The sequence below is a fragment of the Trichosurus vulpecula genome, chromosome 6 (genome assembly GCF_011100635.1).
Source record: "Trichosurus vulpecula isolate mTriVul1 chromosome 6, mTriVul1.pri, whole genome shotgun sequence".
NCBI classification, from domain to species: domain Eukaryota; kingdom Metazoa; phylum Chordata; class Mammalia; order Diprotodontia; family Phalangeridae; genus Trichosurus; species Trichosurus vulpecula.
Genome location: NC_050578.1, coordinates 210521757 through 210537703, shown reverse-complemented (window position 1 = coordinate 210537703; position 15947 = coordinate 210521757). Strand labels below are relative to the sequence as shown.

The 15947-nt window shown below is 42.6% G+C and overlaps 1 protein-coding gene across 1 annotated transcript in view; it reads left to right on the top strand.

The window, feature by feature from the left end:
* Nucleotides 1-15947, top strand: part of CFAP99 (cilia and flagella associated protein 99) — a 173994-nt gene that overhangs the window by 150286 nt on the left and 7761 nt on the right. The window contains exons 13-15 of the mRNA XM_036765417.1: nucleotides 938-1079; nucleotides 2395-2546; nucleotides 9212-9417. Coding sequence (XP_036621312.1) covers nucleotides 938-1079; nucleotides 2395-2546; nucleotides 9212-9417 — 500 coding nt within the window. The remainder of the gene's footprint in view (nucleotides 1-937; nucleotides 1080-2394; nucleotides 2547-9211; nucleotides 9418-15947) is intronic.

The following is a 15947-nucleotide window of genomic DNA, read 5'->3' as shown; positions in this document are numbered from 1 at the left end:
CATTTCCCTTCTCTGAGACTCCATTTATAAAATGAAGGGCTTGGGCTAGATGGTCGCCGAGATCTGGACCAGCTCTATAATTCCATGATCCCACAATCCTAGCAAAATCAGTCCTGAAAGCACCGTGGTCTTCGGAAGACTTGGATTTGACTTTGCCAGGCCAGAAACCACCTCAATATCCTAGATATAGGAGGTTTTAATCTGCACTAAATTCATTATTTATAGATGCATAGACTGTTAGAGCTGGAAGGAATCTTAGAGGGCATTGACTTCCCCATTTTACAGAAGAGTAAACTGAGGCTTAAGGCAGTTAAGTGAATCTTCCAAGAGCACACACTAAGTAGAAGAGCTAAGATTCTGACTCAGGTCATACTCTTAAGTTTGAACTCTCTACCACATAAATCTGTCAGTGCCTTCTCTCCCTCTGGTAAACTGAATTCCAAATCAGTCTACGGTCTAATGAAAGGGACACCTGGGTGTAAAGTGTTGAGCAATCAAGGGATCATGGAATTTAGAGCTTCAAGGGACCTTAGAGGCCATCTAATCTGACTTTGTTTCTTCTTAAAAATGGGGGAAATGAATCCCAGGAAAGGTCAGTGATTTGCCCAAGGCCACATAGTTACTGACCTCTCCACACCCCAACCACTGCCTTGCTGTGGGCTCAGGAGGAGAGTGAGCTCTCTCCCTATGGGGCTTTGGTTAGTTGGCCATTAATGAAAACAAGGAGTCTGGGAGGAGCCCATTGTGTGAAATGGGGAGAATCAAACTGGATGAGCTCTGTGCTCTATTCCATCTCTAACTTCTCTGGTTCAGGAGCTTGTGCTTTTTACAAGTCACATTGGCATGTTTTTTTTTCTCATTTTTCTTCTCTCTCTGTCTCTCTGTCTCTGTCTCTCTCCCTCCCCCCGCCACCCTTTGGTGACATGGTGGGAAGTAGATAGCAAAGCTGAAGAATGAGTACACAAAGCAGTGCCTTAAAGAAAAAAAGAAAAGGAAAAAAGTGATTGAACAAGTAGCAGAGGGCCACAAAAATGTGAAGACTGTCCAAGCAAAGCTGCGGAAAACCAAGCGACAATTAGGTACTAGGGGGCCAGACTGGGTTGGGAGAACTTAGAACTCTTCAGTATCATGGCCCTAGGAGAAAAAATGGTTGGGGAGGTGATGGTGTGTCAGGGTGGGAGGAGGTAAAGCCAAGGTTATAAACTCATATTCCTGTCTAGGCAACCTTGTTTAGTGGAAAGAGCACTGGATTTGGAGTTACAGCTTAGGGGGCCTGAGTTCAAATCCCAGCTCTGCCACTTTATTTGCTGTGTAGCCTTGAGCAAGAACCTTCACCTTCATAGGCCTCAGTTTATCCGTCTGTGAAGTGGGGAAATTGAAGCAGATGATCTCTAAGGTCCCTCCTAGGTATAAATGTATCATCCATTGAGCAAAATTTCAGGATGAGACAGCAGCTGAAACATGGTTTTGAAGTCAGGAGCAGCCACGACCCTATAAAGTAAAAGAATAAAGGGAGAGTCAACCATGGAGCTTGTCTGCTTCACTGTTTGGTATATCTCTGTCAGTGACTGGCTTCCACACTAACTTGCTGAGTGACTTTGGTCAAACCATGTCATCTGCTCTGTATTCCTTAGTTCCTCATCTATAAAGTGAAAGGAAGGAGGGGAAGGAGGGAGGAAGAAAGAAGGGAGATGAGGGAGGAAGAAGGAAGGGAGGGAGGAAGAAGAGAAGGAAGGAGAAAAGAGTAGGACAGAAGGAAAGAAGGAAGGAAGGAAAGGAGGGAGGAAGGAAAGAAAGGAGGGAGGGAGGACTCTAATTAGTGGAGACCAAGCACAAAAGAAAGCTAAAAAAACAAAGTGGATTGGTAGGTAAGGAATTAAGACACCCAATGCAGAGGCACAGCTTTGAAGTCTAGAAAATTAGAAGCAAGGCCAGGAGGGGAAAGATGACTGACCAGCCTGCTCCCCTGTACCCTCATCCCACAAAATGGAGATTCCAAGAGGAATTCACCAATGGAAGAAGGCAACTAGCCTGAAAAAGGTATATTCTGAGGCAAGAAGGCCCTAGGCACTAAAGAAAATTTCAGGATAAGATATCAGTTGAAGCATGGCTTTGAAGTCTGAAGTCAGGAGCAGAATGGGCAGGGGTGGGAGAGGGAATAGTGATCCTTGTACTAACTTTACAATTTACTTGGGAGGCTCAGGAGATGGGTAGATGAAAGATGCTATCTCGTGTGATCACTCCTGCCTGCCTGGGTCTTCTGTACCCCTTGCCATTTATCCACATATATATGTAATATATATGTATAGGTGTGTACATACATGTATGTTTGTGTGTGTATATGCCTTACACAACACTCTCCACCATGGAAAATCAGTTGTTTTCCCCCCTAAGTCCAGGAAGTGACTCAAGAAATCAAGCAACTACATGAGAAGAGGCTGGAGATTATCAATGAAGATAACAAGAAAAAATTTGAACGGATCCATGAACTCCGATCAATTGAGTCTCTTCCCGTGATAAAGGAACGATTTTTTGACTTTACGAAGGTAAGTCTATCTAGAGTGGCTCATATTTGTACAGTGATATTTCTATTAACAATGAAGATTAATTCCATTTAATTCAACAAATATTTATTTATTTCTACTGCCCATGACAGGATAAGAAGATAAAAAATAATAGATTCCCTGTCCCCAAGGAATTTATATGGAAGAGGTGGGAACATGTATATACAGCATATATATGTACGTATATGTATATATGTATATATACACACACACACATATACATGTAAATAGTACATCATAAGGTGAAAGAAAAGATGCAGACAAAGTGCTCTAGCAGAATTTGAATGAGGAAAGACCACTCATTGGTCTTTAGCTGGGGGGAATCCAGGAGAGTTTCATGGAGGAGGTGATATCTGAGGTAGAAGGGCCATAAAGGAAGATAAATATTTCTCCAATTGGAGATGAGGAGGAAGTATGTTCCATGCATGGGGTTTAGTCTGCTTGAATCTGTGGAGGCAAGAAAGGACAGAAAATTTTCAGGGGATAGCTAATTGTCCAGTTTGGATAGAATGTGAAGTGCATTGAGGGTTGATCATGCCAAAGTAGACTGGATTAAAGATTCAAACTTCCAAGTGGTACCACAAAACATTCCTCCTGATATCTGGGTTCCATGGCCAACAAGATGGAAAACTGGACCTTTTCTCTGATACTCATGACTTCTTACCCCTCTGAAAAAAGACCCATGCACAAGAGGCAAAGCAATTTTAGCTATTTCCATAGGCTAAGACACCAAGAACCCTAATGAAGTAACAGCCCAATGAGCCAACAGCAGAGAAGGCTAATGTATGCACTCAGTATCTGCTCCCCTACTGGCCCCCATGCTTAAGCAGGGTAGCACAATCTGACCCAAAAGCTTGTGCTCTTGCATCCTCCACTCAGCAGTTCCCTTACTGCTGCTGCAGTCTCTGCAAGCCAACCCCACCCTTGCTCATATCCTTACCCCACCATTTGGTGGCAACAAACAACAGTCCTCAACTCTGACCCTCACCCTGGCATGTGGAGGGAAGGGAGGAGTATAGGAAAGGGAGAAGCTTATTTTGCCTTGGGTAATAGAGTGGCAACACACTGTGGTCAGCGAGACAACAAAGCAACAGAAAGAACTGGGATAAGCTGGCAGTATGTATGAGAAACACGGTGTGGGATCTTTCACCAGGCCTGAAGGAAAGGAAATTGGCATCTAGAAACAAAAGAGAGAACTGATTGGAAACAAAAACAGACAGAAGTGAAGGACAATTTGAAAGAAGAGAAGCAAAAAAAGTACATTAAAAGAAAACTATATACTACAAGCAAAACATATTGATCTCAAAGACAAGATGCATAGAGGCAACTTAAGAATTACAGGTCTTTTGAGAAGAATATGACAAGTCAAAAAACCTGAATGCTATAATGTAAAAAAAATAATATAGGAAAACTGTCTAGAACTTCTGAACAAACGTCAATCAAAAGAATCCTCAGATTACCCCAGGGAGTCGAAGGGGAACAAACCCCTGTGCTGCAAACTTCAAGACACACAGTGGTTAAATTTAACAATGCCAGTGACAAACAATAATCTCCACAAATGACCAGGGGAAAGACCTTCAATACAGGATATTGTTTTAATGCTTAATACTTTTATTTTGCTTTTAATTTTAAGCTATTTAGGAGAAAACAACATTGCACTAAGACTTTTGGGACACCAGGTATCAAGGAAAAGGCTTTTGAATAGCATAAGATTATTCTGCACTCGCCATAAAACACAGTAGAGAATGGAATGATGTGTTCCAAAGAGCAGAGGAGCTCAAGATACCCTTTACAATCTGGCCTCCTCCTACCTTCCCAGTCTTTTCATACTTAATCCTGCCCACTTATTCTACAATCCAGTAACACCTGGCCTTGCTGTTTCTCACACACTATGCTCCATCTGCCAACTGCAGGCTTTTTCACTCACTGTGCCCTGTGCTCAGAATGCCCTCCATCCTCATCTCTATCCTACTGGCTTTAGAAACCTCTCTTCCTCCATCTCTCCACTCCCCAAGCTAGTGCCTTTCTTTTGAGATTATTTCCAATTTATCCTTTATATAGTTTGTATGTACATAGTTTTTTAAGCTTAAGCTTAAATATTTTGGCCACATAATGAGAAGACAGGACTCATTGGAAAGGACCCTGATGTTGGGAAAGATTGAAGACAAAAGCAGAAGGGGATGGCAGAGGATGAGTTGGATAGTGTCATGGGAGCAACAAACATGAGTTTGGACAGACTTTGGAAGATAATGTAGGATCGAAGGGCCTAGCGTGCTATAGTCCATGGGGTCACAAAAAGTTAGAACCGACTGAACGAACAGCAACATAATTGTTTGCCTGCTGATTCCCACATTAGAATGTAAGTTCCTCAAGGACACAGACTGTTTTTTACTTTCTTCATGTTCCCAGCACTTAGCACAGTGCCTGGCACACAGAAAGGGCTTAATAAATGCTTGCTGACTGGCTGACCTTGGAAGTTCTTCTGTGACTCTGGAACTGAGATGGTCGCAGTTGCCACCAAGACAGACCAGTAGACATGTACTAATAGCCTGCCTGTATTTTCCAAGAGGGGTAAATCCACTTTCCCCCTAATTTAGCAAGAGATGAGAGTTTTTGTTTTTGTTTTTTCAGAAGGAAATTTTACTTCAAAAAGCAAGCAAATAACTAAAAGAAACAAAAAGACCTCACCAAAAGCATAGAAAATGATGTCTTGCAGTTTCCAATGCAAAATTTAATTCATTTCACTATACACTAAATGCTTGCTACGTAGAGACGTAAAGCAAGACAGTCCTTGACCTCACAAGTACTATAATAACTAAAGTCTTGCCACCAAATGGTTTGACTGATATAGCTCCTGGGTAACCTTAGATCTAATTCCCTTCCTTTGTGTCAACCCTATCCTGTTTTTCTTTGTCTGGTTTGGTTTATCTGGAGTATATCACCATGCAATTCTTGAAGCTGGTTTGATCCTTTAAGGAAGATACTGATTGTTCAAATCTTGACTTAGTTTCCCCAGTGTCTATGTAGTCCCAGTGTTGGATGCTGTCCTGATCTTGAACCTTTCTGCATCATATCAGCTCCCTAGGAAAGATTCTAAGAAGGGAGTTTTCTGACTTATTTTCTGGGTGTTGTGCATAAAGAGTGCAGAAAGCGGGCGCCTTGGAGCTGCTTTCCTGCAAAAGCTGACTTGGCCTGGTCAGGAGCCTAGTTCACCTGCTTCTCTCCAAAATCTGATATCTCAGATCAGATGTCAGAGAATCAGAACGTTAAGGGTCATTCTGGGCAGGAAGAATAGCTGTGCACCTGGGCTTGGGGGCCCAGAGCTACCTACTATTCCTAGAGCCTACTTAAGATATTCAGGAAGCATCCTCACAGATGGTGTTTCAGAGGCTGGAGAAAGGACAGAGGAGTAACATTTGTGCTGGTTGAATGAGTTTGCATGGGGAGAGGGTTACTTGTGAGAGCCCAAGAATGAGTTAGAAGGGAGGCTGCAAGGGGAAGTACATTGTCTGCAATTCCACAAGATGGGTTTGGAAAGAAGATATTTAAGAACCAGAAAATTTCCTAAGGGATGGTCAGTTGATGGAAAGAGTCAGCAATTGCAGTGAGAAAGTGTTTCAATTACACACTGGAGTAAGAATAGAAAGTGAGAAGGGGCAATATTCTGGGAGTGAGTTTGAAGCAAGGATTTAGATGGTTATATGTTTTGGATTGGTCAGAGAGGATGTCAGAATCACAGACTCTTAGTTTTAAGGGACCTTATATGCCATCTAGTCCAATCATATCCAAACAAGAATCTCCAAAGTCATGGAAACGTTTCTTGAAGACCTCATCACTCAGTCAAAACTACACTCTCCAAGCCACCAACGATCTCTTAATTGCCAAATTCAACGACCCATCCTCAGCCTCCATGCTTTTTGACCTCTCTGTAGTATTTGATACTACTGACCACCCTCTCCTCCTAGATAGTCTCTCCATTCTGCATTGTCATGGTATTGCTCCTTCATGGTTTTTCTCCTAACTTTCTGGCTCTTCTTTCTTAGTTTCTTTTGATGGACCGCCATCCATGTCGTATTCACGGACTGTGAGTGTGCCCCAAGGGTCTATCCTGAGCCCTCTTCTCTGTATGCACTCTGTCTTGGTGATCTCATCAGCCCCTGTGAGTTCAATTATTGGCTCCATGCAAATGATTTTCAGATCTTTATATCCAGCCCTAGTCTCTCTCCTAAGGAACAGTCCTGCATCATTAATTGATCACCGATTATTTATTAGACATTTTCAGCTGTGGGCGTGTCAAATTTAACACGTTCAACATAGACGTCATCTTTTCCTCTCAATTCCACTATTTCTGTCAATGACACCACTCATTCTAGTTAGCTAGGCTTGAAACCCCTAAGTCATCCTTGGCTCTCTATTCGCCCTTACTCCCCATAGCCAATTGGTTGCCAAGTCTTGTCGATTTTACTGCCATAATTCCCTTGGCATCTACCCCCTTCTCTTTATTTATACCAGTCCACATTGGTCTATCACAATTTATCATCCCAAATGATCTGCCTATCCCAGGCTCTTCCCCTCTCCAAACTATTCCCCACATAGCTGCCAAAAGTCATACGAATGTTGATCAGCTGGCCTCCAAACTAAAGGAGATGCTGCTTGTCATAGAGGCAGTTCAAGGATCCAAAACATTTGACTGGGTATTGTTGAGTTCCAGCCCCTGTATGAGACTGAAAAGCCCATCCAAGAGGTAGCCAAATGCAAGATTAAACATATAGCGTCATCCTCATGGACCAGCTGGTCTTGCCTGAGCCTGAGAAGCCCTGTAAAATGTGCAAGGCACAGCACAAGATACGGTCCAGAAAGACACAGTCCTCAGCCAGACAGAGGACCCAGATGGACATTTGCATCGTGAGGCCACCACTACTGCCCCATGAAGAACAAGGCAATGGTGAAGTCAACATCTCCAAGCCTCCTGTTGGAGCCCTACAAACCACCCAGCACCCAATAGCCCAGATAGGGAGCTTTTACCCACCCTCAGCCTTGGCTACTCCTGTTATTCCTTTTCCCTGGGATTCCCATTTGCTTCTCAGAGTTTGCATAAATGTTCCTGACGTCCCATCCAGGAAGTTGTTGGTTTGAGGGAGAAGAGGAAGGGAAATATGAGAAGTAAAGGAAGTTATTTATTCTGTTTTCCCTGGGAGCAGAAATCTGGGCAGGGTGCAGTGAGGAATACAGTTTCAGCCAGGCTCGGTCCTGCAGCCTACTTCTGCAGGGGATCTGTAAACTATACCTCCTCTCAGGACCCTATTGTCTACTGCCAAAGTTACTAACCCAGAGAGACCACACTCCCTCTCTCCCCTGTTCCACAATCAAATAACTTCTCTCCCTTCCCAATAAAGATAGTCTCAATAAGTAGCTAACAATAACAACAAAATCCATCCTTTGCCTTAGGTTCCCACTTCTCCATACTTTTCTTGATGATCTATCATTCAGGGATGACCAAGGGAATTTAGGGTTAGGGCATCAGGGTATTTTACATATATATACTAGAACTATAACATGGAGAAAGAGGACTTAACTGAGATTCAAGAAACCTGCATTTTAATCCTGTCCCTGACACCAGTGATAACTCACACAGTCTTCCAGGAAATCCTTCCTCCAAATAGGCAGCAATGTACAGTGGAAAGAGCTCTTGATTTGGAGTCAGAGGACCTGGTTTTGGATCCCAGGTCTTCTAGTTACAGTCTCATACGACCTTGAGCAAGTCAGTTCTCCTCTGTGAGCCCCAGGTTCCTCATCTATAAAATCTCCCAGGTCCCTTACAGCTCTAAATCTGTGACCCTGTACAATCATTGTGTGGAGATGGCCGAGTTCCCAAACACTTTACTAGCAAAGTACAACCTCTGGCAGCGCTTTGCTTCAAGCTAGGAAAGCTTGCAGTGTGAACCTAGCAATTGGCTGTGTGCTCTGTCTGAGGACCAGCCTAACTGAGTGGCAGAGCTCATCACCATCTCTGGTTGGTCACTAGAGGAGGAATTGGTGCAGCCAAAGAAACTCATGAAACTACCTGCCAATGGGCATGAAGGGAGTATCCACACAGATGAAATCATTAATCTTTCAAAGTAAGTCACAATTCTTTTCACCCGACTGCTTTCCTCACAAACTTGGTAAGTAGGAAGTATGAGAATTATAATCCCCATTCAGGTGAGAAAACTGAAGCTAAGAAGGGGGAAGTAATGTGTTCATGGTCACAAAGCTAGTGAGTTTGTCAGAACTGGAATTCAAGTCCGGATCTCCTTGACTCCAAGTCTGGTACTCTTCCCGCTTAACCAGCCATACTCCCAAGTCATGACATGACCTTGAGCAAGTCGTTCAACCTTTGTGGTCCTCAGTTTACAACTAGGTCAAATGAGGGGATTGTTGATGGCTCTAAAGTTCTGTGAAATCTTACATGCCTGTAATTCCCATAAAGGAAAGAGGGCTGTCTCACCATAACATCTGGGTGACAGTGATTTTTCAGTGTCTTATACACTGTCTTATACACAGTTTTTTTATGATCATATGTTTTATGCCATTTGAAACAGATTCAGCTCCACCATCTTGCAGTAGGACATCTCCATCCTAATTATTCCATTGCTCGCTCTCTCTAGGATGCTGGTCATGGCCTCATTGGGGAAATGTCCTTGGTAGAACTTCGGGAACGGCTGCTGTTGCTTCAGCAACAGCAGAAACGAGATGAAGAAGAGAAGCGGGACCAGATCATCCGGGAAAAGCAAGCTAAGATGAATAAGCTTCTGGAAAAGGCCGAACAGATTGCTATGTGCCGAGAAGCCTGTGGGAGAGCAGCAGCATTAAAGTCAGTATCCAGTAGGAGAATGCAGCAGTGCCCATGAGGCAGATTGGTGAGGGGTGGCATTAGAGGGGTGAAGTGGGGATCTTAGGTGACCACAAGCTCAAGACCACTCACCAGTATGGCATGGCGGCCAAAAAAGCCGTGATCTTAGATCTTAACCGACCGTCTCCAAAGTCAAGTGCAAGGGGACACAATAGTCTCACTGTCCTCTGGTGTTGTCACACCAGATCTGAACTGGAACTTCCAATTCTGGGCACCACCTTTTAGGAAGGCCATTGATAAATGAGAGTGCATCTGGAGAAGGAAAAATAGGCTAGTGAGGGGGCTCAAAACCACTCATTCAATCATTCATCTAAGAAACATTTGGGATGCAAAGTTTAGATAAGACATGGCGGACATGGCCCCATCCCCATGGCAGTGAGTCTAGCAGAGGGATATGGCCCCTTCTCTCCTCTGATGCAGCTGCAGGATCTCATCACCTCTGTACTAGACTACTACAATAGCCCAGGGCAGGTCGGCCTGCCTCAGGTCCCTCCCCACTCCAGTCTATCCTCCATTCAGCCACCAAAGGGACTTTCCTAAAACCCAGATCTGACCATGTCAGCCCCTACTAACTGATCTCCAGCGGCTCCCTTTGACCCCTAGCACTTCCGGGATCAAATACAGAATCTTCTGTTTCAAATTCAGAGTCCTTCATAACTTAGTCTCCTCCTATCCTTCTAGTCATCGTAATACCTTCCTCTCCATCATGTATGCTTCACTCCAGTAGCACTGTGGTCCTCGCTATTCCACTAACAAGACACCCCGTCTCTCAGCTCCAGACGTTTTCACTGGCTGTCCACCATGGCTGGAATGCTGTCCTTCCTCATCTCTGTCTGCTGGTCTCCCCGACTTCCTTTAAGTCTCAGCTAAAACCTGATCTTCTACAGGAAGCCTTTCCCAGCCTCTGAATTCTAGTGCCTTCCCTCTCAATCATTTCCTATTTATCCTATGTATATAGCTTGTTTGTACCTATTTGTTTGCTTGTTGTCTCCCCTGTTAGATTGTAAAGGCCCTTGAAGGCAGGGAACATTTTTTTGCCTCTTTTTGTATCCCTAGCATTACATACTCCCTGGCACATAGTAGGCACTTAATAAATGTTGATTGACTGGCTGCCTAGGACCCAGACGCAGATAGCTATAACATATGGTATTAGACGGTAAGTGCACCAAAGAGCTGTAAAACATGAGGCTCTATGCTGTCCAAGGGGGGAGCTGGTCTAGGAGGAGGCCCTGTTCAAACATGAATGTTACTGATTTACAAAGCACTTCCCAGTCCAGTATCTCCTTAGTATTGTTATAGTACTTCCCTGGGAGGTGAGTAGAGTTCGTTTCAATCATCTGCCTGCCCCCAATGCAGATTCCAGCCCTTCATGTCATAGTAGACAATCTTTATGACTTATTGAGGCCAAAACAAACAAACAAACAAAAACCCAGCCATCCTTCTTGGTGGAGAGCCCCAGGAAACTTATCTGAGCCCCCTGAAACTTATCAAGGTTACTCCTTGGTTGACAGATATAATGATCCATTCCTGGACCAGCCAGAGCTTATAGCCACTCCCTCAGCCTTTGTGAGCTTCTCCCCATATTATGGTGAGGCATCAGAGGAGGACTTTAGTAAAGGTCTCAAGCTAAATATTGAGGGCTGAGCTAGAATTTAGCAAATGGAAATTTGGGGGGCAGGGGAACAGTGTAGGTAAAGATGCCAAGGGACCTAGGACAGCTGGGGGCATGCACCAGGGATCACAAGTGGTCCAGTTGGACTGCAGCATCTAGTTTCAGCTAAACCCCACCCGCCCTCCGAACCCCAAAAGGTGTTCCCGTTTAGTGGTCTTACAAGGCCAACAGGCCAGTGGCATTCTTGTAGGGGTGTTTAAAAGACAGGCTTTCTCTGTCCTCAAGTTCAGTATCAGAGATAGCCTGTCGTCAACACCATCCACCACCCCAGGAGACGGAAAAAAGGCTGGAAAATGACTTTGTTACGACAAGAATTAAGGTGCTAGTCCCCAAACTCCTGTTCAGGAGATATTACTGTGATCAACAAGTAATTCTACCCACATTGCACATGTCAGCAAATCAGAGTCTATTAAAGGCCAGCCCCAATCAGCCCAAGGATGATGACTAAGGTTTCTTAAGCAAACAGGCTCTTAGGCAGCATCACCAAGAGTTTTATTTTGTTCCCAACTAAACAAGTTATATACAGTAAAGACTTCCATAGGCAGGCAGTCACAAAACTGTGGTTTTGCTGTGTGGCCACAGCATCAGTTATAGTCACATGATACCTTTAACCCCAGAAATAAGAGGCCTATCAGCTTCCTGCTTGATGGGACTGTAAAATAGGACTGCCAGAGCCACCCTATAGGACAGTGAAATTGGCTTCACTTCCCTAGCCCTGATCCTTTAAATTAGAACATGTCAAGAACTGTAGAATGTCAGGGCTGGAAGGTTCCTCTCTTGGAACTTAGAACACAGAATGTCAAAGCTGGAAAGGCCCTTAGAACTTAGAAGAGAAAGTTTCTTTAAAGCTAGGAGGGAACAGAGAGTGTAGTATGTCAGGGCCAAAAGGGACCAGAGAAATTAATGAATTAATTAACTAGTTAATTGAATTAGCAAACAATAGCTGTCATTTATACTGTGCTTTAAAGGCTGCAAAGAATTTCGCATACATTATCTCGTTTGAACTTCACAACTATCCCAAAATGTAAATAATGTAGGTATCATGAATCCTATATTCCTGTGCAGATATCATTCCCATAGGCAGCTAGGTGGCAGTGAAAAGAGTTCCTGGCCTAGAGTCAGGAAGACTTGAGTTCAAATTCAGCCTCAGACACTTATACTACGTACACGATCCTGGGCAAGTTATTTAACTTCTGTTTGCCTCAGTTTCTTCAAGTGGGGATAATAAGAGCACCTACCCCACAGGATTGTTATGAGGCTCAAATGAGATACTGCTTGTAAAAACCGCTTAACACAGTGGCTCTGTATAAATGCTTTTTCCCTTCTTACTTTGCAGAAATGGAGGGGAACTCAAACCTTGAGTAAGAGTCTACAGTGTCCTTTCCACTCTTATCAGGAATATCCTCTGACTCTTTTTAAAAGTTTTTTGGCTTCTAATTCTGTTCTCTTCTTCTGGGAATTTGGTAGATTAATTAGCTTCTTATTGCAAAGATTCTGGGAGTTTTATCAAGGATAGATATCTAGAGATATCCTCAATCACATCCCTTTAGATGAAAAGGGTTGGATAAGGTGGTTTCTGAGGCCTCTCCCAGCTCTAAATCCAGTGATCCTACCAGTATCAATAAGGAGGTCCACCTGAGTGTCCTATACACCTGGTAATTTCATGCGTCTAAAAGATTCCACATGTGCTCAAAGGTGATAAAATTTCAAAATAATGTAGCGAAGGCTCTGGGATTATGATCCTAACTGCCACTTAGCCTAGCACATCAAGTCCCCTAGAGGGGCTCCTCCTTCTCTCCTCCAAGTTCTAGGGGTAATCCTAAAGGGTTATGTTTTCTTATTAATGAGGCCTCATCCAATGTGCTCTCCAATATCATTTAACCAATTAACATCTATTAGGCTTTACAAAGGAATAGTAGCCAAGAAGGTATAGGAAGGACAGAAGTACAACAACATCTCCTCCCCGCAAAATGAGGGCGTACTCTCTCCTCTACATAGTGACTTGGGACAGAGGTACCATGCATTCACACACACGTGGAAGCTGGGTAGGGAGATAAGGCAGCTAAAGCTGGAAGCTTACAGCGGTTCTTCCTCTTAAAGGCTAATAGGGGAAAGAAGGAAATATTTTCCATTCAAACCTTTGTATGTACACTCACTTCTGGTTGAGCAGGCAATTAAAAAGCTTTTTTTTTCAGTAAGCCAGCCTTATCCTAAGAGGATACCTGCTCATGCTCTGAAATAGGGAGAGGGGTCTCTACGCTATGCATGCCTGGCAGGAGGCTCATCAAGCCTCCACATGGGCTAACAGGGATGGGACATATTACTCATTCTAATGTCAGGAGCTCTCCTCGGCTAGTGCCCTCATTACAACAATAATCTCTTACATATATATCACAAAGCACTTTCATAGGCCTCCCACAACAGCCCTGTGAGGCTGGCAGGGCAGGGCAGGGCTAACTATCTCCATTTTGTGAAGGAGAAAACTGAGTCTCAGAGTGAGGAAGTGACCTGTTCATGGTCATATAACTAGTAAATGGAAAAGCTGGACTCAAAGCCAGCTCTCCTGACTCCCCGTAAATGCTTTTTTCTGCTGCGCCAGACTCCATGAGGAAAGATACTTTTATCAAAGAGTAATTACTTGATTTGTTCCCACACTAGGATAGGAACATAATTCTAATGTCTTTGGGATAAAATAGACACTTCCCAACCTAATGTTGAAGGTTCTTCACAATCTGGCCACAGCCTACTCTTCCAGCTTTCTTTACTCCTTCTCACTTTCATTCACTCTGTGTTCTAGGCAGCCTGAAATACTAGCTGTCCTCAGAAATCAATATCCTCTCTCTTGCCTCCATGCATTTACACAAGCCATCCTCCAGAGCAGACGTGTCTCCCTTCTTTATCTCTACCTCTCAGACTCATTCTTCAAGACTCGGCTCATGGAATACCTCCTCCACAAAGGCTTCCTAATTCTAGCTAGCTAATGTGTCTTTTCTCCTTCCTCAAATTACCTTGTATTTACTTCTCTTTATGCATGTTGTAGCCCCCCTCATGGAACATAAGTTCCTTAAGAGATGTTTCATTTTTGGTTTTTCATATCATCAGAGTCTAAAGCACAGTACCTTATACACAGTAAGTGCTTAATTCATGCTTATTGAATTGAATAAAACTATCTAGAATTGTAAATGGCTGCTTGAAGCAGTGAGTTCTCCAATACTGCAGATGTTTAAATAGCTAATCAGATAGATAGATAGATAGATAGATAGATAGATAGATAGATAATCAAAATAAACAAAAGACCTAGATAATAAAACATTAAATTTTAGGTGGTCTTAATATTCCTCTGTCAGAGTGTGGCAAATACAACAGAAAGATAAACAAAAAAGAAATTACAGAATTGAACAAAATGTTGGAAAAACTGTACCTATGAAGATTTCTTAATGGAAATCTCAGAGAATATATATCTAAGGCTCCTGTGGAGTTTGTGCCAAAAAAAAAAGTTCATCACATGCTTGAACACAAAGAGCTCATAAACAAGTGCAAAAAGATGGAAACTCAAACCTATCCTTTACAAACAATAATGCAATAAAACTTGTAATCACTAACAAAATGCAAATAAAATATGCAGACCTGAATGAAAACAAACAAAAAATATACTAAATAATTATTGAGTCAAAGACCAAATTATAGAAATAGTACTCAACTATGCTAAAGATTTGTCATTTTGTTAGTGAAAAAATTGTTTCTTGACATATTAGAAGACACAGTCCTCCACTCTGTAGCAGAAGTGGCAAGTCCATGGGTGTGGAATATTGCACATATTTTCAGATTCCTAAATGTAATATTAGTTTTGTTGGGAGGGTTTTCTCTTTCTCTCTTTTTTTTTCCTTCTTTTTTGGGTTCTTTTATTCTTTCTCATGATTGATTCTGTTGGTTATAATTCTTCTTTACAACTGAACTGTTATGTAAATGAGTTCAATGCAAAGGTGTATGTAGAACCTATGTTGGATTGCATGCCATCTTGGAGGGGGAGAGGGGAGGAGGGGTAGGGAGAGAAAATTTGGAACTCTTCTTTTCTTTTAAAAAAATCTTTGTTATATAGGATGGGGGTCTGGGAAAAAGGAAGAGAGTAATCTAGGGAGAAATTTAACAGATACAACTATGACAACAGAAACAGATGGCAAAATAAAGCAGGTCAAAAAACCTGAGGCTGTGCTGGTACTAGCATACACCCCTCTTTTGTTATAACAAAGAAAACTTCTAAAGCGTAAGGTTGCATGTAAAAATAAATATAAACTATAATCATAAAGACATGCTAAAGTTTTCTAAATTACTCTAAAAATACAGGGGCAGCTAGGTGGTGCAGTAGATAGGGTGCCAGGCCCGGAGTCAGGAACACTCATCTTTCTGAGTTCAAATCTGGCCTTAGACACTTACTATCTGTGTGACCCTGGGCAAGTCACTTAACCCTTTTTACTTCGGTTTCCTCATCTGTAAAACTAGCTGGAGAAGGAAATGGCAAACCACTCAAATATCTTTGCCAAGAAAACTCCAGATGGGGTTATGAAGAGTTGGACGTGACTGAAAACAGTTGAACAACAAAAAATAAAACCCCAAATCTACAATTAGTCATTATAAATATATAATAGCTATAAGGCAGAATAAAATGACATAGCCTAAGAGAGGTACAAAGAGGGAAAGATATTTTCTAGTAGGATCTTTTTAAGAACTTGTCTTTTGAGCATTTAAAGTTATTTTCTAGAATAATGTTAGAAGGCACCATTCTTCACCTTTTATAGGAGAAAATCCTAAGGTAGCATGA